At 51.9% G+C, this 23,576-nt stretch overlaps 1 protein-coding gene, 1 long non-coding RNA gene and 1 pseudogene across 3 annotated transcripts in view; 1 reads left to right on the top strand and 2 right to left on the bottom strand.

The window, feature by feature from the left end:
- The window catches only part of LOC131588612 (zinc finger protein 239-like), a 102,369-nt gene extending 90,154 nt beyond the window's left edge, over nucleotides 1-12,215 (top strand). The window contains exons 1-2 of one of the 2 annotated variants that reach the window (XM_058857563.1): nucleotides 9,228-9,381; nucleotides 10,849-12,213. In XM_058857563.1, coding sequence (XP_058713546.1) covers nucleotides 10,876-11,598 — 723 coding nt within the window. In that variant the 5' untranslated portion in view covers nucleotides 9,228-9,381; nucleotides 10,849-10,875 and the 3' untranslated portion in view covers nucleotides 11,599-12,213. Of the gene's footprint in view, nucleotides 1-9,227; nucleotides 9,382-10,848 lie in introns of those variants that run through there. The other variant, XM_058857564.1, reaches the window with a different exon arrangement.
- The window catches only part of LOC131588644 (class I histocompatibility antigen, F10 alpha chain-like), a 196,718-nt pseudogene continuing 177,349 nt past the window's right edge, over nucleotides 4,208-23,576 (bottom strand).
- The window catches only part of LOC131588649 (uncharacterized), a 131,956-nt gene continuing 123,800 nt past the window's right edge, over nucleotides 15,421-23,576 (bottom strand). Inside the window, exon 3 of the long non-coding RNA XR_009279620.1 lies at nucleotides 15,421-20,736. This is a non-coding gene — a long non-coding RNA (uncharacterized LOC131588649). The remainder of the gene's footprint in view (nucleotides 20,737-23,576) is intronic.

The raw sequence follows: 23,576 nt of genomic DNA, 5'->3' as shown, positions 1-23,576 counted from the left end.
GCAAGTCTTGGAGAGTCGTGAGACTGGGTCAGCCCAATTGGTGGAATTACGGGCTGCCGTCATGGCGTTTCAGAAGTTTTCCCAGGAACCTTTCAATTTGGTCACAGATTCTGCCTACGTGGCCGATATAGCCCAGCGGTTGGGTCATTCAGTCTTGAAGGAGGTCAGCAATCCTGCCTTGTTTAATTTACTGAAGGCCCTGTGGAGTGCTATTCAGGCCCGGGTGCATCCATATTACGTTCTGCATGTGCGGAGTCACACCAATTTGCCAGGGTTTATTGCAGAGGGTAACGCAAGGGCTGACAAGTTGGCTAACCCTGCGTGGGTTGCACCTCAGCCTGATACGCTCAGCCAGGCCAAAGCATCGCATGGATTCTTCCATCAGAATGCACATACTTTGCAGAAACAGTTTCAGCTGACGTCAGCTGAGGCCCATGACATCGTTGAGTCTTGTGACGATTGTCATGCACTTGCTGCACCTCTGCCAGCAGGGGTAAACCCCAGGGACCTTTGGGCCTTGGAGCTTTGGCAGACAGATGTCACTCAGGTTGCCGAGTTTGGCCGGCTTCGGTATGTGCATGTCAGTGTGGACACTTTCTCCTCTGCCATGTGGGCTTCTGCTCACACGGGAGAAAAAACCTGCGATGTCATTGCCCACTGGAAGCAGGCCTTTGCTGTTTTGGGCGTGCCTTCTGCTGTGAAGACCGATAATGGTCCTGCTTACACCTCTCAGAAGGTGCGGCAGTTCCTGCAGTTGTGGGGTGTGTCACACAAGTTTGGTATCCCTCATTCTCCGACAGGTCAGGCTATCGTAGAACGCGCTCACGGTACGCTGAAGCGAGTTCTGCAGAAGCAGAAACGGGGAATGCAGGGCGAGACCCCGCACGGTCGGTTGGGGAAAGCTTTATATACCCTCCATCACCTCACGGTGCCGCAGAACTCCAGTAACCCGGTCATGTTGAACCACCACCTTTCTTTGCGGGCTTCGGATGAGACGCCTCAGCCTTGGGCAAAGGTTAGAGTGAGGAATCTCGTCACAAAACAGTGGGAGGGTCCCTATGACCTCATTGCTTCGAGGCAAGGGTATGCTTGCGTATCCACAGATACTGGGGTACGCTGGGTACCTGCGAAGTGTGTCCGTCCTGACCTGCAACCACAGAGGCAGCATTCGACCGGCGAGCGGGCTGGAGACCGTGACCAAATTGGAAGTCAGCGGATGGCTGGGTCATCGGATGAGGACTCAGATGTAGATGACATGCGTGCTCACCCCGATGGCCCATCCACGAGCAGGTGTTGATGTTGGACAATTGTGTCATTTATTTTGAGTTTTGTTGTTCTTTCTGGTTCTTGTTTTTTGGGTTTTTTGGTTTTTTTGTTTTGTTTTTTTTAATAATAACGAAAGGGTGAGATATCACCCTGAAATTACAGCCTTCTGATTGTATGGAGTATTGTATTTTTTCCTGTTATTTACCTTTTGATTGCTTATAATGTTGCTAGTTTCTTTGTTCATTTTTCTTTTTTCTTTTCTTTTTATTAAACCGAAAAGGGTGAGATGTCGCCCTGAAAACTCAGCTTCTGAGCTTGCTAACATAGTTTTCTAAAGACTTTCCCAGGACAGTAACTGTAAACATAGATATGTGTACATTCTTTCTGTTACACGTCTTGTGATGGACATCTCTCATGGCCAGTGCTGTGAGAAAGTGTTATCCTGACCATCCAATCCCTGGCTGTGGTCAGGAGCCTATAAATCCTGGAGGGAAAAATAAACTCTCTCTTCTTCTCACTACACCTCGACCTGTGTCCGTGTGATCTATTCATCTTCAGCGGCAACAATGGTCATGTTATGGCTATCTCACAGTCGTGGTCATCTCATAGTCATGGTCATCTCATGGTCATCTCAGAATCACCTCATGGTCACAATGGTCTCATGGCCATGGTTGTGTTGTGGTCATCTCTTGGTCACAATCATCACATGCTCATAGTTGCCTCATTATGGTCATCTCATGGTCATTGTTGTATCAAAGCCATGGTCATCTCTTGCTCATCTCATGGTCATTATGACCCCATGACCATGGTTAAGTCATGGTCATCTCATGGTCATCTCATGACCTTGATCACCTCATGGCTATGTCATGGTCATGAAATCCTCATGGTCATCTCGTGGTCATCTTATGGCCACAGTTATGTCTTGGCTACAGTCATAGTCATGCCATGGTCATGGTTATTTCCTGAGCAACATCATCTCGTGTTCATTGTCGTCTCCTGATCACAATCATCTCATGCTCATGGTCCTCTCATGGTCACGATCTCATGCTCATGATTGTGTCGTGGTCATCTGATGGTCACAGTCCTCTCATGGTCACCTCATGATCATCTCATGGTCAACTCATGGCCACAATCATCTCATGGTCATCTATGGTCATGATTGTGTTGTGGTCACAGTCATGGTCATCACACGGTCACGATCACCTCACAATCATATCATGGTCAACTCATGGCCACAATCATATCATGGCTATGCCAGGATCATAGCTGACTCATCTCATGGTCACAGTCGCGGCCATCTCATGGTCACAGTCATGGCCATCTCATGGTTGTGAGACACGGACTTCCTTGCTTGCTTCAAAGATCCTTTATTGTAACCAACCGAGCCTTTTTATACTCGAAACCTAACCCAAAATTATCCAAACTTAACCAAACCTAACCGAAACTTAACTCAAACTTAACCAAACCTAACTCAAACTCAACCAAACCTGACCCAAACTCAACCAAACTTAACTAAACCGAACCAAGCACGCATTGGCTGCCTGCCACTGCGGTATTGCTGTTGATGTGTCCCTTTACCCAATCAGCTCTCTGATCATGTGGTGGCCACGCATCTCCCCAGCCAATCACTGCCTCACCCATGAGATGACCACCAGCCTACTCGTGGACCATCTGACCTGCAGCTGAACCCTTCCCAGAGTGCTTTTTGGGGAACAAAACTGAACGGAAGTAACCAGGATTTAACAGAGGTGGAAAAGGTCCTTATTCTGTAAGGGTTTTCTTATTTCCCACAGTTACGGTCATCACCATCATCTTATGGTCATGGTCATCTCATGGTCATCTCACAGTCACCTCATGGTCACAATCATCTCACAGCCATGGTTGTGTCATGATCATCTCATGGTCTTGATCACCACACAGCCATGGTGTGGTGTGGTCACCTCTTGGTCAAGATCATGCCATGGTCACAGTCATGGTCATCTCAAGGCCTTCATCATTTCATGGCCATGGTGGTGTCATGGTTATCTCATGGTCATATCATTGTCACGATCATCTTATGGTCATCTTGTGGTCACAGTCATTTCCTGATCACCATCATTTTATGCTCATGGTCATCTCACTGTAATGGCCATCTCATGATCATGTCATTGTCACCTCATGGTCATCTCATGGCCACGATCACGTCAGGGTCACCTCAAGGCCACAGGTGTCCCATGGCCAAGCTACGGTCATCTCTTGGTCCAAATCATCTCATGGTCAAGGTTGTGGTTGTGTCATGGTCATGGTGATCTCCTGGCCATGGTCACAGCCATGGTCACGGTCATGGTCACAGTCATGGTCATCCCATGGCCATGGTCATCTCAGGGTTGTGTCACTCATGGTCACTCTCATCTCACGGCCATCTTGTGCTCGTGTCATGGCTGTGGTCATAGCCAGGGAACCTCTCTATGATCCCAAGTACCAATTTTGGGACACTCAAGGACACTTGGGGACAGTGAGGCCTGGTCTGACCCCTCCCCCCATCCCACTGCCCCTCCATGAGCCCGATGTGGCCAAACCCTTCTGGGGACACTTTGGACATGAGACACTGCGTGGGAAATAAATCCTGGGGGGTGGACCTGGGCATGAGTAGCACGTCCCCACACTGCTCCTGGTGTCCCCAACCCAGTCTTGGTGTCCCCAACCCATTCCTTGTGTCCCCAACCCGCTCCTGATGTCCCTAACCTCTCCTGGTGTCCTTATTCCCATTTTTGGTGCCACATCCTGGTGCTGCTGTCCCCACCCCAGTTCCTGGATTCCCCACCCCAGTTCCTGGTGTCCCCATTCCCATTCCTGCTGTTCCCATCCCTGCTCCCAGTGTCACAAACCTATCCCCAGTGTCCCATCCCTGTCCCCAGTGTCCCCATCACTGTCCCCAGTGTCCCCACTCACACCCCAGGCTCCCAGAGAGGAACTGCTGGACACTGGAGGAGGAACCCAGATTTCTTGCCCCAAGCAGGATTTCTTGCCCCAAGCAGGATAATTTCACACCAGAACTAAAGCATCAGGAATATTTGTGGGTTTTGGCTCTAAAACATTGGAAAACGGGAAATCGATCCGTTAGCAAGAGCTGTGGGGTGGGTGGCAGCAGTGGGATGAGCTCTGCTGGCAGCTCTCGGCTTACCCGGGAAGAGGGAAAGGGCCAGATCCAGCTCTGTGGATCGCTCCAGCGGTGATTCCTGCCGGGTTTAGAGAGGGTCACGGTGTCACCCTGTCCTTGTCCCCATTTCACAGGATGGACCTGGCCGGAGCCCATGGGGAGCAGGAGCTGCTCTAGAATCCCACCTGATCCTGCCTCAATCCTGCTTCATCCATTCTGCACCAGTCCTGCTCCATCCATCCTACCTGATCCCGCCCCAATCCTGCTCCATCCATTTCACCCAATCCCATACTGAAATCCCTCCCTGATTCCACTCCATCCATCCCGCACCAATCCCTCTCTGGAGTCCCGACTTGATCCTGCCCCAATAATTCCACCTGATCCCACTGTATCCATCCCACCCAATCCTTCTCCATCCATCCATCCATCCATCCATCCATCCATCCATCCATCCATCCATCCATCCATCCCACTTGATCCTGCCACATCCACCCTACCCCAATCCCTCTCGGGAATCCCAACATGATCCTGCTCCATCCATCCCAACTAATCCCACACTGGAATCCTGCCTTGATCCAGAATCCCACCTGATCCCTCCCCATCCCTCCTGCCCCAATCCTGCTCCATTCCATCCCACCTGATTCTTCTCTGGAATCCAGCCCTGATCCCTCTCCATCCATTCCACACCAATCCTGCTCCATCCATCCCACCTGATCCTGCTCCAGAATCCAGCACTGATTCCACTCAACAATTCCATCTGATCCTGCTCTGGATCCCTGCTCTGATCCGGAATCCCTCCCTGATCCCAGTCCATCCATCCTGCCCTGATCCCCCTCTGGAATCCTACCCCAATCCTGCTCCATAAATGTGGTTCAGCCATTCATTTCCATGTCCCTTCCTGCAGAAAGAGAAGATCTGTGAGATTCCAGAATGGATCACACACCGGGATTAACCCCAGGATCCACCCTGGGATGCACAAAGAGGGGATCCAAAGCTGGATTCACCACTGGAACTCACTGGCTGGCGGGTTGTATCCATTCCTGTCCCTCCTCCCTGTGGAAAAACAGCGGGATCAGTGTGGGTGCTGCATTCCCAGAACGGTGCCGGATGGATCCGTGCCCCTTCCCGACCCCCATCCTGTGTGTTACCGGATTGAAGCCTCCAGACACCGAATCCAATGAAGACAAGGACGAGGATGGCAGCAATGATGGACACAGCGATCACCACGGCGAGATTCCCACCAGATGTCAGCTCTGGGAAACGTGGGACAGTGAGGAGGAGAAGCAGAATCCCCATTCCAGGGTTCCAAATCCCCAATTCCCACATTCCCAGCGTCACCCCAAGTGAAGATCTTAGGTTCCAGCATTCCGGGATGCTCCACCCCGGCACTGGTACTGCTCCCACTCCTCCGGCAGCGCCTCGATCCTGGCCCAGGTGTGGGAGGTGCCGTCGCTGTTGGGAACAATCCCACCCCACTCCGTCTTCTGAACCTGGATTTCACCCCCCTTCATCCAGTGGACTGCGATGGTGTTGGGATAGAATCCGTACATGTGGCAGGATAGGATCAGTGTCCCATGTTCCTCTTTTCCAGACACATGGACGTCAGGAACCACTGGAATGGGATAATGGTGGAACTCATGCATGGAATTCCATGGGAATGGGATGGGGGCGATATCTGTCCATGGAATTCCCACAGGAATTATAATGTTCCCAAGTCCTCCATTCCCAAATCCCAAATTCCCACCCACCTTTGCACTCCAGCTCTTTCTGCCCATATCTGATGTATTTCCGGAGCCATTCTGGGCAGACGTGTTTCAGGTAATTCTCCAGCCCCTCAGCCACATTCCCTTTTTCTTTCCAGAGTCTCCGGGTGATCTCAGCAGCATTGTCGGCCTCCACGAAGCTCTTGTATCTCAACTTGAAGGAAATGAAATCTTGCCCATCGTAGCCGTACCAACTGGATCCACAGACACTCCCATTGTCCAGGAGGTCACAGCCGTAAAGCCACTGGGAGGTGTGGAGACATGGGGGGATTGTACCAACAGAGACACATGGAATTGTGTCCCCAGCCCCACAGATCCCATTCCATCCACATAGATCCCAGCCCCATGGACCTCCATCCCAGTCCCACGGCTATCCACCCCAGTCCCACAATTCCCATTCCAGCTGCACAGGTCCCATCCCAGCCCCATAGGATCCCCCATTCCAGCTCTACAATTCCCATTCCAGCCCCATGGATCCCATCTCAGCCCCATGGATCCCATCCCAGCCACACAGATCCCCCTACTCACCCTCACTCTGGTTGTACCGGTGTCGCAGCGTCTCCAGGTTTCTGGCAACTATGTGCTGGTTCCCCACAGCAATCTGGGTCTGGCTCTCCCAATATCCCATCTCAGCTCCATCCTCCATCCACTGCATCAGCGTCTCCACTGGCCCTGCTCGCTGTCGTAGCGCGTGAAGGGGATCCCGTCCACGAACCCCAAAGCCATGAACTGGGGGACCCCCGGGCTGGGCTCTGACACCGCCACATGCAGGTAATGCAGGGAGTGGAGAACTGGGGGGACACGGAGATTTGGGGGGGGCTGAGGGGGTCATGAATCAATGAAAGGGGAACTGGGAGAGCCAGGAAGGGGTTTGGGGATCCTGGGGACAAGGAAAGGGGGTCCAGGGGTGGGAGAGGTGGGGTGGACAGGAAAGGGCATGCAGGGGAGTCCTGGTGTCCAGGGGCTCAGGGGGTTCCAGAGTTATGGAAGGGGGGGTGCAGGGACTAGGAGAGGTGGGGTGGGGGTTCCAGCAGGTCCCTGTGCCCAGGAAAGGGGGTCCAGGGGTCCCCAGTGCCAAGGAAAAAGGTCACGAGGTGGGGAGAACTGGGATGGCTGGAATAGGGGGCTCGGGGGTCCTTAATGCAGAGGAAAGGGGGGGTGAGAACTGAGAAAAGCAGGAATTGGGGTCTGGGGGGGGTCTCAGAGTGAAGGAAAAGGAGGGGTCTGAAGACTGGGAAAGGCGGGATGAATGGGAAAGGGGGTGTGGGAGGGATTGGTACAGGATAAAGGAGTGCAGGGGTGGGGTCCCAGTGCTCGGGACTGGAAATTCAGGGGGGGTCCCAGGGACCAGAACCCCCTCTGGGACCCTACAAGACACCCCAGAGACCCTCCCAAACCCCCTGGGACCCCAAACAGGACGAGCAGGGGGTGAAGAACTGGGGGGACGCAGAGATTTGGGGGTCTGGGGGCGTCCAAAGGTCAGGAAGCGTAATCGGGAGAGCCAGGAAAGGTCCAAGGTTCAAGGAAGGGGCTGGGAGAGGCGCAATGGGGGATCCAGGGGGTCCCTGTGCCCACGAAAGGGGGTCCAGGGGTCCTGGGGTTGAGGAGAGCGGGGTCTGGGAGCTGGGAAAGGCAGGAATGGGGGTCCAGGGGGTCCCTGGGTGACGGGAAAGGGGGGCTGGGGCGGGGAGAGGCGGGCGGATCCGGGGGACGCAGTTCAGGAGAAGGGAAAGCGAGAGGGGAGGAAAGGGGGAATTCCAGGGAATTCATCTTGTAATAAATGGAATTGATTTGGGCTGACTAAATTGTAACTGTTATTAAAGTTATTATTAAAGGCAATGAAAAGAATCAGTGTTACGAGGCAGATGTACCCCCTTTACAGATGTTACATGTTAAAATTGAGGTACAGGATATAGTTTGGAAAATAAGTGATGTCTCAAGACTAAAACAGCCTTGAGATGGACAAAATTAGAACGATTTTAGGCATTGGGCCTGAAAATCAGAAAATATCAGATTAATTAGACTTACATAACACAGCACTTTGTATGCACACGCAAACCTGTAAGGTTATCCAAAGGACGAGGAAGAGGAGAATCCTTCGCCAAAAGACCCCCAAAAGAAGACTGAAGACCCCCTAACAACAAGTGAAGCATGTGCCGTGAAGAAAAGTGATGTAAAGTCAGAAAAATTGGAAATAGGAGGAAACTTATGGGAAACGTTAATGAATATGTATAAGCATACAGTATATAAGTTTAGCTTGAAGTGCTTTGTTTTGTACATGAGGCAGGGTGATAAACCTTCTCTGTACCCCGGTCGGTTTTGCTTATGCTTTAATCATATTTAATTACTGGCAAATTATATATATAAATTGTAATTTTTTGCTAAATTATGTTCTTTTACTAAACTGTATTCTTTTATACCAAATTACTATTCCATTTACTAAATTGTATTCATTTTTGATTAAACTGCCATTAACCCAAGGAACCTAGTTGTCAAAATTGTAATTTCATTGATAACAACCGGTGAGGCGGCGGCGGAGCTCGGAGGCGGCCCCAGCCATCGCAGGTGGGAGCCGCGCTCGGTTCTGCGGGGGCTCGGGGCTCGCTGCGGGCCCGGGAGGGGGCGGCAGGGGGCTGTGGCGGGTGGCTTGTGCCGTGGCCGGCCCGTGTTGGCCCTGGGCTGAGGGCGCTGCGGGAGCGGCTGCCCGCGGTCTCCTTGCCGCTGGGGCCTCGGCAGGAGGCGGTGGCGGAGCAGCGCTGGCTCGTCCCGCTTCGTGTCGGGAGGCCGGAGGTGGCTGCGCTGTGCCCGGGACGCTGCGCTGGGGCCGCCTCCGAGCTCCGCCGCCGCCTCACCGGGCTCCGGCCGCTGCTGCCGCCGCTGCCGGGCCCGCACAGACGCTCCGGCAATGGCGGCTCTCCTGCCCCACGGCCGCCCTGGGGGCGCCAGCGGGGCCGGGCTTGTCCCCGCTCTGCCCAATCAGCGCGCGCCAGAGCCACGAGTGACGGCAGAAGCAGCCAATCGCAGCCAGCGGCGGGCTCTGCACACGGCACGGCCTCGCCTCCCTTGGGCTGAGCTCCGCCATTTCTCGTTAGCCTGGGCTGAGGAGCGGCCCCGGCGCTGGGCCCGGCCCGGGCAGGAGGCCAAGGAAGCGCCGCTGCGCTGAAGCGCCGGGAGCTCGGGGTGCCCGGGAGCTTAGGGCGCTGCGAGCTGGGGGTGAGTCCGGGATGGAGCAGGGGATGCCGGAGCGAGGCCAAAACTCTGTGACTCTGCTTCCTGCCCCGGGCGGGGAGCAGAACACACAAGGAAAAGCTCGGGGGTCGGGATGAGGGTGGGGACAGTTATAAATTGTTGTGACTGAATAAAAAGGGACAATTTAAATTATTACTCATAAAAACCAATTTTATTAATTTGACAAGCGGTAAAAGCAAGCAAAAGGCCAGCTAACTGGGGCGAGCTGGGGAACGCTGCTCTACTTCAGCATCTCCACCCACGGTGCGCGCTTTAGCTGGGGAGGTTTCCCTTTATACACTCCCTGTGTCGGTGTCTTCCTGAATCGCGTCGGCGCCTGCGCCAGCTGTGGCTAGAGGGTCTTCTTCTGCCTCCCGGTGGTCGTGGGGTGAAGGCTTGCAGTCTTCCTCAGTCCATGATCGGGCGTTGGTCTTATGACAGTTAGGCAGTTCTCCTTAATAAGGAGATGTTCTAATTTTTGTTTGTGCCACTGGATGCTGTGGTCTAACTTCTCTGCAGCTGCTGTAGTCTGGCATCTCTGCAACTTCAGCTTTTTCTTTCTACAACCGTAGGTTGTGGCTTGGCATTTCTACAGTGTTAGGTCCTAAAACAGCTTCAGCAATTACATTATACTTAGACTAATTATATTAAATGAAATTTGATGAACATTAGCAATCTATTACAGGGACAGTTCAATCCTTGGTCACGGGCACAGCACACCTGACTTGGGGAAATTAATTGAATTCATTATCAAACATGTCAGAGCAAGAAAATGAGAAGTAAAGTAATTCCTACGGAAATCCATCTTCCCCCCAGCTCTCCCTCCTTCCCGGGCTTAACTTTCTGCCCCTCTCCGTCCCCCTCCCCGCCCAGAGGCACAGGGATGGGGGTCACAGTCAGGTCATGTCAGTGCCTCCCCCTGGGGGACAGGAATCCTTGTCCTGCTGCAGCCTGGGGTCCCTGCCAGGGGACAGAGTCCCTCAGGACCAGGCTGCTCCAGCAGGGATCGCCGGGGGATCCCCAAGTCCGGCCAGGAGCCACTTCCATGGCTCTGCAGGGGCTTCCCCCGGGCTCGGGGCCTCTCTCAGGCACCCCCTGCTCCGGCCCGGCCTCATTGCCCCCCTCACCCCCCCCATGCAGCGAGTGCCCGGGCAGGGAGATCCACGATTTTCATGGGGCTGAATCTTGGAGTTTCTGAGCTTTATTGGGCTAAATGTTGGTGCTTTGGTTTTTTTGTGGGGGTTGAATCTTTCTATGTTGGGGGGATATCAGACTTCTGGTGTTTTGGAAGTTTTTTATCTGTCTTGATGTTTGGAGGATTTTTTGGGCTGAATCTTGGTGTCTTAGAGGTTCTTACAGACACTAGATGCCCAATGACTTCCTGAGATGAACTTGGGAAAGGAGAAACCCTCAGCCCAAGGTGCTCTCCTTTCTTTTTTTCCCCCAAACCAGGATTTTTCATTCCCAAGCTGTGGCCAGATGGAGGAGGAGGAAAAGCCCTGGAGATCTCGCACAAGGAGGGGCTGCAAACCCAGCCCAGGGAGCTGTGAGGAGGAAAGATCCTCCCTGTGCCAGGAACACGGCCAGAGATCCAGCCAGAGCTCAGAGCAGGGGGAGAACCCCCACAAGTTCTTGGAATGTGGGAAAGATTTCAGCCACAGCTCCAGCCTGCTCCGGCACCAGGTGATCCACACTGGGGAAAAGCCCTATGAGTGTGGGGAATGTGGAAAGAGTTTCAGCTGCCGCTCCAAACTGAGGGCACACCAGGTGATCCACAGTGGGGAAAGACCCTATGAGTGTGGGAGATGTGGGAAGAGCTTCAGAGATACCTCTGACCTGATGAGACACCAGGTGATCCACACAGGGGAACTGCCCTACACCTGCTTGGAATGTGGGAAGAGCTTTGGGTGGAGCTCAAATCTGAGGAAACACCAGCTCATCCACACCAGGGAGAGGCCGTACAAGTGTCCCAAGTGCGGGAAGAGTTTTCGGACCAGCTCCCATGTCCTCGTACATGAGCGGATTCACACAGAGGAGAGGCCCTTCCGCTGCCCCGACTGCGGGAAGGGCTTCAAGCACAGTTCCCACCTCACCGTCCACCGGCGCATCCACACTGGGGAGAGGCCCTACGAGTGTCCCCAGTGTGGGAAGAGCTTCTCCAGGGGCTATCACTTGACCCAACACCAACGGAGGCACCAGTAAGGGAAGCCCTGCGAGTGCCCCGAGTGCGGGAAGAGCTTCGTGCGCTGCTCCAGCTCCATCCCCCATGGGAGGATCGGCGTTGGATGATCCCCAGTGACCCCCGTTGGGCAGAGCCCTGGTGATCCGTGGTCCTGGTGATCCGTGTTGGGAAGACACCTGGCTGGGAGGCTCCACATCTTTCTGGCTCCCTGTGGGCACCTGGATGAACACCAGGGCAGGAACATCCACTGGGACACAGACCAACAATGGGAATTCCTTGGGGGGAGTGGATTTGTTGACTTTCAATCCCAGAAAATCTTTTGCATTCAATCCACCTATCTTCTGGTGGCATCAAGGAGGTCTTGGAGGTCTTGTCCAACCTCAGTGATTCCACAATTTTCATTTCCTATTGCCCAGAGGTGTCTTCCACAGCCAGATGTCGATGAAATGGGTCAAAGACCAAGATTTTGGAGATAGTGGTGTGGAAAGCCTTCCAAAAAATGTTATTCCCTTCCACCCAAGCACGGGGATCCTCAGCTGGCAGAAATCCTTTCAATATGGCCTGATTGGCTTTTCATTTTTCTTTATCCCTTCAAAATATCCAACTTTGGGGTGAAAATAAAGACATTGAACTAACACGTGCGGGAGGACATTGAGACACATAGACATGGTGGGACATAGACATGGGGAGTGACATGGGGACACATGGACAGGGACATGGCCATTCATGGGGCATGGGGGGACACATGCACAGATGGAGACGTGGTGGACAATGCCAATGATGGAAACACAGTGGGGACACAGCCATGGGTGAGGACATGGTGGGACATGGCCAGTGACATGTGGGGCCATGGCCATGGCTGCTGCCATGGGGGGAACTGGCAGGGGCTGTGGGGGATGCTGGGTTTGAGGGAGTTGACGGTTCCTGGCAGGGACTTGGGGCTTGCTGAGGGCTTTGGGGAGCCCAGGCCGAGCGGCTGCGGCTGCGCTGGGAGCCCCTGGCGGAGGTTCTGGGGCAGCTGCTCAAGGACCCCCTGGCCTGGAGCCCCAGCCGGGCATTGGGCTCCTGGAAGGGAATGAACGTCCTTGTGCCCAGGAGGGAAATCCCAGCACCCCCAGGGTGTGGGGGGCAGCTGAGAGGCCACAGCAGGGAGGGGAAAGCCAGACAGAGCTGTCCCCCTCCAGAACTGCACCCCAAAAATCCCCAAAGTCAGAGATTTCTCATAGGAAAAAGCTGCCAGGAGGTGCCTGAATTGAGGGGAAGGGGATATGGGAATCCCAGACTGAGGGACCTGGAACCACCAAAGTCAGGCATGAGGGATGGGGCTGGTGGTGTGGGGGACACTGGAGAAGGGGTGGAAGTGCAGGGGAAATGAGGTTGGCTGGGACCCCCAAATGGTGTTGGAGGGATCCACTCCTCCTTCTTCTTCATCCTGCCTCCTCGTCTTGTGCCTTTCTTCCACTCATTCCTCTGCCCTCCTCCTCAATCCCTTGACCTGTTCCCCCCAGGCCCAGCGCCCACCCTTGGCCTCACCTTTTCCCAACGCCTCCTCATCCCATGGGAGGAGCCGGGATGGAGCCGGGGCAGGTTGGGCTGGGGCAGCGCTGGGCTCTTGGCCTGGGCTCCCCCCATGCACCCCCTCCCCAGATTTCCCTGGCAGCTTTGGGGTGTCCCAGTGCCTTTTGGGGTTCAATGGGTTCCCTGCTGGTGTTCTGGTGCTTCCCAAGGAGTCCCAGAGCGGGGTGACACGGGGGAGACACATGGGGGTCCCCATTCCCAGGGCGAAGTGGGAAGCTTTATTGGGAACACTGGGAGCAGCCAGGTGTGGGCAGAGTGGCAACAGGGCTGAGGGGGGACACACAACCCCCCCCCCCCAAAATCAGTGCAAGGACAGAGTGGGGGTCCCGGCCGGGCCTGAGGCCATGGGGAGGGGCTGCTGCCCCTGCCGGCTCAGGAGCTCTGTGGGCAGAGAAAAGGGGGTGACACCAGGCTGGGGGTCCCTGGAGGGAGCACACATGTTCACCCACATCCCACTGGCCCCCCGACAGGTGAGCTCACAGCACCACCAGTACCACCAGTACAGCCCCAGCTCCCCCACATGCCCCATCCCCAGTGCCAGGCAGGGGCCACCAGCCCCAAAGCAGCAGCGCTGGGCCAGAGGGGTCCTGCCCTGCACAGTGCTGGGAGCACCAGTCCAGGCCAGTTCGAAGTGTGGGTGGAGAACATCAAAACCCACAAAAGTGGGGGTCCACCACAAGTGTTGGGGAAGGTGAAACAGGGAAACCTTATGAATGTGATGGTTTAACAAAAGATTCTGAAAATATGAAGGCTAGAATCAAAGTAGAAATGAAAGCCTGCTTTGAGTCATAGGATACTGAGTACTGGTTAACCAAAGAACAATAGCCTAGCCAGCTAAAGGAGAATCCCTGTTGATAAAACAATGTCCTTCTGCTGATAAAGAATGCAAAGGTCAAGAAGCAAGGAAAGAACTTTTAAGGTTTTGTAGAATCTAAAATGCAACACTGTATGTTAATATAGGGAAGCGCATAGGCTGTATGTAAATTCTTTAGTGGGTGTGTCTCATGGTGATTGGTTTCTAAGAATTAGAATATTCACGATAGAAAAAGATATATCGGATTGTAACAAGAACTTTGCTCTCTTAACTCTGACCCCTTACCTCTTACTCCTTTACCCCTCTCCCCCACTCCTAACTCTCAGCCCCCTCTCCCTGCTCCTACCCCTCTCGTCTTCCCTGCTCTCTCCCTCTGCTTTTTCCCTCTTTCCCTCTGCTCTCTTACTCCCTCCCTCCCCCATCCAACCTCACCTCCCCTGCTCTACCTGTTCTCTCTCCCCTCCCCCTGACCACGTGGACGCCGAGGCTGGTGGCGGACACGGGTCTCCTCTCCTTTTACCCTTATAATAAATTGCTTATACTTGAACAGCTTGACCCTGGAGAAGTCTCTCACCGCGAGCGAGAATTTTTACACTCCAATACACAAGCCATTTAGAACCCCTGAAAATGCTGAAAAACAGGATTTTCCCAAAAAAGAGGTCACCTTCACCTTCTAAACTGAGTGGGAAACCCCCCAAAGCCCTTTATAACCCCCCAAAATAGGGAAAAAGCAGCAGGATCTTCCCTAGTACGGGTTCCCTATGTCCTTCCATGTGGGGCCACACTCCAATGTCAGAGCCAGGTGCCTTCCCCTTCCAAGTTACTCCTCCCTCAGGATTGGAAGGTGCCCCAAAACCTCTTTAGTAACCAGATCACCCCAAGCTCATCATCCCAACGTGTGGCTGTCTCATTGCAGACCCCATCCCCCAGATCCCCGTTGGGTGGGAGGAGGTGTTGGAGAGATTTCTCTCCCTTCTCCTTTGGTCCTGCGGTGAATAAATTCACTCCCTGTGCCCAGGCTGGGTCTGTTGTGTCCGTGCTGGTGCTGGGACCAGGATCCCTCCCCATCCTTCTCCCAGCTCCTGGGCCTTTCCTTGTATTCAATGTCCCTGTGCAGTTGCAGAGGGCAGGGACAGAGAGTTTTTGGTGGCTCCCAGCATCTACGCAAGGCCAGCCCAGCCCCAGGGATCCTGAGGGCTTTGTGGGGCTCCCCCATTTGCGGGACATCCCTGCTGGAGGAGGGTGTCCCCACTTGGTGCAGCCCCAGCCCTCAGGCAGGGCTCAGCCAAGCAGAGAACGCCCTCAATTGGGGCTTCATCTGTGGGTGGCAGGGGGCTGTGGCGGGTGGCTTGTGCCGTGGCCGGCCCGTGTTGGCCCTGGGCTGAGGGCGCTGCGGGAGCGGCTGCCCGCGGTCTCCTTGCCGCTGGGGCCTCGGCAGGAGGCGGTGGCGGAGCAGCGCTGGCTCGTCCCGCTTCGTGTCGGGAGGCCGGAGGTGGCTGCGCTGTGCCCAGGGCTGGGCGGGAAAATTCCCGGCGCCAGAGGTTTGTGTGGCCCAAGGAGCCAGAGGAGTGGTGTGCAAGTGACTTTATTGCTGCCCAAAGGGAGAGGCCATGGGGCATTTGCCATGCGCTCTCTCCGGTTGTTGGAGGACGCGGCCTCGTTTTTGTCCTGATTTTCCCGGCCGCATGTCCCTGTCCCTTTGCCCAACACTGGCGGAGGTGCTTGGAAGGTTCAGCCTGCCCGATCTGCCTGCTGCTTGTCTTCGTTAATATGCACCACCCTTTTGTATAGCATCCGATATTCTGTGAAGTCTTTGTTCTATTGGAATTTAAGGAATGTATCGGGACTTTGTCTGAGCAACAATCCTTGTGAATTAGTAGCGTTTTCTGAAACTGGTGGTTTCTCCCATTTTTTGCTTATGTACAGATCCTTGGCCCCATCTCCAAGCAGAGTCACTCATTGCCTCTGTGTTTTCTTCCTGGGTCTTCTTAGGTTTTGGGATTGCTCTGTGCCCTCATTCTCTGTCCTTTTGTAGCCGTTTGTGGCTCAGGAGGCCTGGCTGCCACCTGCATCCCCTTGCTCAGCTGCTGAATGAGCTGCACTCAGCAAGGTGTGGTGCATGGTAAAAAGATGAGAGTTGCTGTAGCACATGAGAGGAGTATTGAGAGACCACCAGCTATTCACGAGTCTTCACGGAAGTAAAAGTGAACGTCGTTTATTTCTATCTTTAGCACACCTTTTATAGAGTTCTACAGGGTCCGCAGGCTAAGCAAGTTACCATTGGCCAATACACACAGGTTTACATTTTTTCTCCTGTACACATGGATATTGTTTTGCTTTATTCTCTATTCTGCTGCAAAGTTTCAAGGTCTTTAGCCTTTAATATCAGGACTTATTCCAAAGGCTGGTTTGTGCAGACAGATCTTTACTAATATATCATGCCCACCTTCTGTTAAAATATTCACTGCAATTCCCCTTTTCTCTTTTTGCACAAGCCAGGCTTTGGATGAGACTCATTCTACACTTCTACAAAGACAGGATAACATACAACTTAAAACTACTGTCTCAATTAACACCATAAGTAATATCTGTCCCCCTTCTAGTACAAGAGACCTCAGCCATCCAGTGATGCCCTGTTGCAGTCAGCAACCTCAGGATCTCGTCCAGGGAAGCAGCAGGATTCTGGGGACCAGCATGAAACACCAATAAGACAGGCTCCCAGTTCATGAAAACATTTATTCACCATGAAAACAAACTCAGGTCCAGAACAGAGAGCCCCGAACAGAGGCACAGCAGGGGTTTTTGAGGGACAGAACCCCCGAGGGTTTCCACCTTTGAGGGTGGAGTTCAGGGTCAGGGACCATTAGAAACACACCAAGGGAGAACCCCCCAGGGACTCAAACCCAATCAGAACTCCTGGGCCGCCCTTCACAAGGGGTTTGGGGTGGGACAATGTTAACTCTTTGTCGTCCCTGAGGCACACTGCCACAATGCCCCAGCTGGCGAACCAACTTCCAATGGGGTCACTATCTTCTTTCAGGGCATGTAACCCATCCTGTAGCTGTTGCAGTTGCTTATGGATGAAAACTGAATGATCAGTAAGATTCAAGCAGCACATGCCTTCAAACTCCTCACAACCATGTCCTTGTGCTAAGAGCAAAAAGTCAATTGTGGCTCAATTTTGCAATACTGCATGACATACACTACTCACATCAGCTGAAAGTTCACTTAAATTGTTGATGTTAAGCTCAATTCTTTTCCAGTCCAGCAAGCGAGCCTTTTTAGAGTTTAGATTTAGCAAAATAGTGATATTGATCTAGTATCAATATCAATCTGTTAACGGACATAAAACCTCTCCAGCAGTTTAAAGTTACAAAGTGGATGTTTAATCACAGCATTGGGTGAGTGTGGGAGTCACCCCTTAATATGCACTGCAAGTTGACAAAAGATTCCAGTGTCTATTTGTGATAGATTGGCATTTAAGAAAACAAAGAGAAACACCTAAGGAAGTTAAAACTGCTGGCAGCTGATGGGAGTTTTTCTCCCAGCCAACAGCTGGCCATTTCTAAGAATTGACAGCAGTTTTAACCATTGAAAAGTGAGATCAACCTGTGAAAACCACCTTAAGACCTAAGCCTGGGAATTTCTTTGTCTGTTTTCTGGCTGTGAAAGGTAACTGAGCTTTAGCTGGCTTCCCGTCCCCTGCCCAGCACATGCGGCCCGGGCAAGGGCTGGGCTGGGCCTGCTGCGGCTCCCGGTCGGGAGATGGGGCCTGCGGGGCTTGCCCCGGGCTCTGGCCGGGCCAGGCCGGTCCCTGCCTCGGCTGCAGTTTTTTTTGCCGTGACTGAATTCACCAGAGACTGCCGAGTAACGAAAGAAAAAGCTCTTGACCTGCGGCGGGCTGAGACAGTGACCACACTCTCCAGAGCAGCCATGAAGAATCTTCCATCGCAGACAACTCCAGCCGCTGCTCCGGCAGAGATCACAGAACCATCTACAAAGCCTGGGCAAGATTTTAACCTTTTCATTACCCAGATGAGACTTGCAGATTAATCCTTTTATCCAGAGAGAGAAAAAGAGAGTAATCAACATGTAAAGAGACTTTATAAACTATCGGAGACAGTAAAGAAAAGAATTAAGCTTCAGAAGAGGCAGAGAATAAGGAGATGCTTTAATTAAGCTGAAATATTTTTCTGTTAAAGCTATGGAGATGGACAGTAGTGTTCTGAAAAAAACTCCTTTAATTCATGACAGAGTATATTGGGAGGAGTAGAGTGTTCAAAGTGTGGATTTTGAGCAAAAGATGGAGTAATTGTGATACAGTGAGGTGCTGGAACAGAAGGAGAGAAGTAATAGTTAAAGATTTGACGCCTTGAGAAGCAATGAGAAAACTGTTTCCAGAGAAGCTCACAGAGACAGATGAAGAGAACTTTTGCCTTTGAATAACTCATCCTTAAAAAATGATATCCCTAGACTCACTGACCTATACACACCTCAGAGTGATGGGAAATGGGAGGAGTGAACTCTGATGACAGATTTCCGGGCAACTGGCATCAGAAAAATAGAAAGCTATAACAGAAATAATTTTCCTGTGAGAAACTCCATAGATTAGCAGAGGAAGACTTCTGTTTCTCTACAAAGGCTGATGAAAAGACTCTAGCAGGAATAGGGACTGTTGTAAACACCAAAGTTCCAAACTTTTTTTGTCTCTATGTTGTCATGTGAACAAGGAAATGGTTGGGTAGTGGGGGATAAAGGGGTTTTCTGGAGGTTTATTGTGGTGTTCTTATTCTTGTAGTTTTGTTAATAAACTTTCCTTATTCCTTTTAAATTTTAAGCCTGTTTTGTTTTTGTTCTAATCCATATCTCACAGCAAGAAATAAGTAAGTTTTCTAGTAATTTTTTTAGTTACTGCTTTAAAACCACTATTTATTTACAAAAGTCTTGAATATCCAAAATATGAATACATATTCACAATGCTAACACCTCCCATTCCCCACTTTGGATTAAAATTCATGGTAATGAGTTTAAAATTTATTACATCTGCAGGGTTCGCTTCCTAATTTGAAGAGGGGGTCATTTTGGCGAGAGGGGTCATCAAGTGATGAAGGAAAACCACTCTTCCTCACTCTCACCTTTCTACCTTTACAATGGTTGACATTACAAATGACATTTGGTACAACACAAATTTCTTCCCTTGTGACTTTTAAATGGGTTTCCAGATGTAAGGTCTGCGATCTTCCTGTACCCGTTTATCAGTTTATTTTCTCATTATAAGCACATCTAAACAAACATACAATGACAAGACGTGTTTTACCTAAGTCCAAGATTCATTATCTGAAACCCTGTTTCTCACTTAATCATTAACTCTACTTCCAGCAAGGCCTATCTCTAGCTAACATCTCTAGTTTTTCTAAAATTCTTCCTTTTATAAAATTTGTGACTCCAAAGGAGGTTTCAGAGGGTCCTGGGTAGTCTGGGGAAGACTGGGAGGGTCCTTAGATGGGCTTGGGGAGTCTGTGAGAGGTTTTGGGGGTCCTGACCCCTGGAGACCCCTCAGAATGCCATTAGACGCTGCCCACAGCAAGATGCTGACGGGGATCAGGGACTCTGTGTTGGGCTTCATCTTCCTGGCACTGGGGCTTGGCTTCTGCCTGCGCAGGAAGGTGAGAAGGGGGTCCCGGGGGTCGTGTCCCCACTCCCCTGGTGCATGTGTGCTTCATTCAGGGGCCCCAAGCCCGGTGTCACCCCCATTTCTCTGCCCACAGAGCTCGAGAGGCAATGGCAAAAGGTTCTCTAGGATTTAAAGTCAACAAATCCCCTCTCCCAAAGGAATTCCCATTGTTGGTCTGTGTCCCAATGGATGTTCCTGCTCTGATGTTCATCCAGGTGCCCACAGGGAACCAGGAAGATGTGGAGCCTCCCAGCCAGGTGTCTTCCCAACACGGATCACCAGGACCACGGATCACCAGGGCTCTCTGCCCAACGGGGGTCACTGGGGATCATCCAACGCCGATCCTCCCATGGGGGATGGAGCTGGAGCAGCGCACGAAGCTCTTCCCGCACTCGGGGCACTCGCAGGGCTTCCCTTACTGGTGCCTCCGTTGGTGTTGGGTCAAGGCTGAGCTCTGTGAGAAGCTCTTCCCACACTGGGGACACTCGTAGGGCCTCTCCCTGGTGTGGATGAGCTGGTGTACCCTCAGGTAGAAGCTCCACCCAAAGCTCTTCCCACATTCCAAGCAGGTATAGGGTCATTCCCCCATGTGGATCACCTGGTGTTTCATCCGTTCAGAGGTATCTGTGAAGCTCTTCCCACATTCCTGACACTAATAGGGCCATTCCCCAGTGTGGATCCTTTCGTGATTCAACAGGTTGGAGCTCTGGCTGAAGTTCTTTCCACATTCCCCACACTCGTAGGGCTTTTCCCCAGTGTGAATCACCTGGTGCCAGAGCAGGCTGGAGCCGTGGCTGAAATCTTTCCCACATTCCAAGCACTTCTGGGGCTTCTCCCTCAGCTCTGAGCTCTGGCTGGATCTCTGGCCATGTTCCTGGCACAGGGGGGATCTTTCCTCCTCACAGCTCCCTGGGCTGGGTTTGCAGCCCCTCCTTGTGCGGCATCTCCGGGACTTTTCCTCCTCCTCCTCCATCTGAACACATTTGGGAATGAAAATTCCTGGTTTGGGGGAAAAAAAGAAAGGAGAGCACCTTGGGCTGAGGGTTTCTCCTTTCCCAAGTTCATCTCAGAAAGTCATTGGGCAGCTTGTGTCTGTAACAAACCAAAACACCACGATTCAGCCCAAACATCCTCCAAACATCACAGCACAGATCAAAAACTCCCGAAACATCAAGATTCAGACAAAACCTCCTCCAAAAGAGAAAGGTTCAGCCCTCACAAAAAATCAAAGCATTAACATTTAGCCCAATAAAGCTCAAAAACACCAAGATTCAGCCGCATGAAAAGCGTGGATCCCCCTCCCCAGTCACCTGCTGACTGTGAGCAGGGCAACACTCCTGGGACTGCATGTACAGGGAGGGTGGAACCTTGTCCTGCTTCCTCTTCCTGCTCCTCCTCCTCCTCCTGTGGCCCTATTCTTCTTCACACTCCTCTTCCTCCTACTATTTCTCCTCCTACACAATCCCACCTTCTCCTCCCACGTGCATCCTAAAACCATTTTATTCCTCAACCCTGCTTCTCCTTCCCTTCTCCCCCTACCCCCAGGCCCAGCACCCACTGCCGCCTCCCTCTTCCCCCCCAGTCCCACAGCATCCCACCGCAGGGGCACGGATGGAGCTGGGCCAGCTCGGCCTGGGGCAGCGCTGGGCTCTCGGCCGCTTCCGCCCGCACTCGCTCCCCACTGCAGCCGCTCCCGCCACCACAGCGCGGGGGGGCCCGGCCTTGGCGCTCCCCCCTCCCACCTCCCCAAATTCCCCTCAAGGGGGGTGCCAAGGCCCGGGGGAGGGCACAGGTGGGCTCCAGGTAGGACCATTGAGGGGAGAAAATGGAATGTTAGAGGGACATTCTGGACAAAGGGATGATGACCCCAAAATATCCAGGAAGGGTCCCTTGGGAGCATGTGGAGGTCATTTGCACATTCTCCCAGAGGGAATTAAGGACATGGACACCCAGGGGGGCAAGAAGGGAAGTCCAGAAGGGATTTAGACAACCGGGGATGGATGGTGTTAGTGTGCTGGGAAGGGATTGGCTGAAAGGGAGTGTGCAGGAATGTGCTTAAGGCAAGAAGCAGCAGGAGCAAGTTATGGGGTAAGAAAAGGGATGATAGAAAAGAGGGGGTAGAGAAAAATACAAAGGATTGGGATGTTTTTCAGAAGGGTCTGTCATGGGGTAGCTTCACCTTTAAGACAGAGTAAGAAGAGGGGAAGTTGAAGCTGCTGGTGGCTGATGGGAGTTTTTCCTCCTGACCAATTATCAGTCATTTTCAAGAACTGACAGCAGATCTGACCATTAAAAAGTGAATTCAACTTGTAAACACCCCCTTAAGAAGTACACTCAGAGCTCTCTCGCTCTCTTTGGTTTCCAGCTTTTGAGAGGTAACAAGCTCCGTCTTGGTTTTCCCCCCCTCCCAGGCCCGGGACAAGGCTGCAGGGAGGGGGGGGAAGGAGAAGAAAGCAGAGCTGCTCAGTTACTGCTACTGCTAAACTGAAACCTGACACTATGAACTCTTGCAGCTCTTCTAAGGCTTTAATTTTTTTTTACTACCTGATAAACAGATTACTCCTTTTTGCTAGAAAGACAGAGAAAGAGAGACAATCAACATGCAAAAGACATCATAAAACTACTAAAAACAGTGAAGAAAAGAGTTAAGTTTAAATAAGAAAGAGAGAAAAAGAAGATGCTTGTTGCTGAAAAGTCTTTCTGTTACAGCTATGGAGATGGACAGTAGTTTAAAGACTCCTTTAATTCATGACTAGAGTATGGGAGGAATAAAGTATTCAAAGTGTGGACTTTAGAGAAAGAAAAGTGGTTGTGATACTGTGAGTTGCTGGAACTTACGAGTGAAGTGAAGATTTTAAAGCCTTAAAGGAGCCAAGGAAATGGCTGTTTTCCAGGAAGGCTCACAGAAACAACTCAAGAAGATTTCTACCTTTGAGTAACTTATCCTTAAAAATAACATCCCTGGATTCATTTTGACCCATGTACACTTCAGAATAGTGTGGGATGGGAGGAGTGGACTCTAGAAACTCCATAGATTGGCAAAAAGAGACTTCTGTTTCTCTACAGGGACTGATGAAAAGACTCTAAAAATTGAGACTGTTTTTAACCACCAAGATTCTAAAATTTTTTTGTCTCTATGTTGTTATATGTACAAAAAATAATCGAGTAGTAAGAAGTAAAAGAGTTTTCTGAATGTTTATTTTGGTATTCTTATTCTAATAGTTTGTTAATAAACTGTCTTTATTCCTTTTAAGTTTTAAGCCTGTTTTGCTCTTATTTTAATCCATATCTCACAACAAAAAACAAGTAATTTTTGTTACTAGTTTAAAACCACGACAGGGTCTTATCCTCCAAATTTGTGATGGGTTGGCATTTAAGAAAAAAAGTTGGAAACATCCACGAATACGATGGCTCTGAGAGAGGCTGCTGGGAGTTTCTTCTCTGCCTGAGACCTGGCCAATAGCTGGCCAGTTCTGAGAATTGATAGTATGTTTGAACAATGAAAAGTGAGATTACCTTTGTGAATACCACCTTTTAACCCTAAAGCCAGGAGCTTTTGGGTCTTTTGTGTTTCTGGCTTTAAAACATAACAGAGCTCTGGTGCAGCCGGGCCCCCCCCTCCCCGCTTTCCCCACAGCCTGTACGGCTTCGGGGTGGGGGCGTGGGGCCAGAGCCCAGCAGCTCCCAGGAAGGGGATGGAGACTGGCAGGAGCCCTTTCCCAGAGTGGCTGAGCCCCTCGGGAAGCCCGCCGAGCCCTGAACAGCAGCACTGCCGGGCCAGGCCGGTCCCTGGATCAGCTGAAATTTCTGCTGCCGCTGGATTTCACCAGAAACTGCCGAGTACGGGCAGGGGAAGCCATCGGCCTGCAGCTGAGATGCTGGCCACCCTCCCCCAGCACAGCCACTGAAAAATCACCCATCAAAACAGCCCC

This window comes from Poecile atricapillus, chromosome 26 (genome assembly GCF_030490865.1).
Source record: "Poecile atricapillus isolate bPoeAtr1 chromosome 26, bPoeAtr1.hap1, whole genome shotgun sequence".
NCBI lineage: Eukaryota > Metazoa > Chordata > Aves > Passeriformes > Paridae > Poecile > Poecile atricapillus.
Note: the sequence above shows the minus strand (reverse complement) of the source record. Positions and strands in the feature narration are given on the sequence as shown.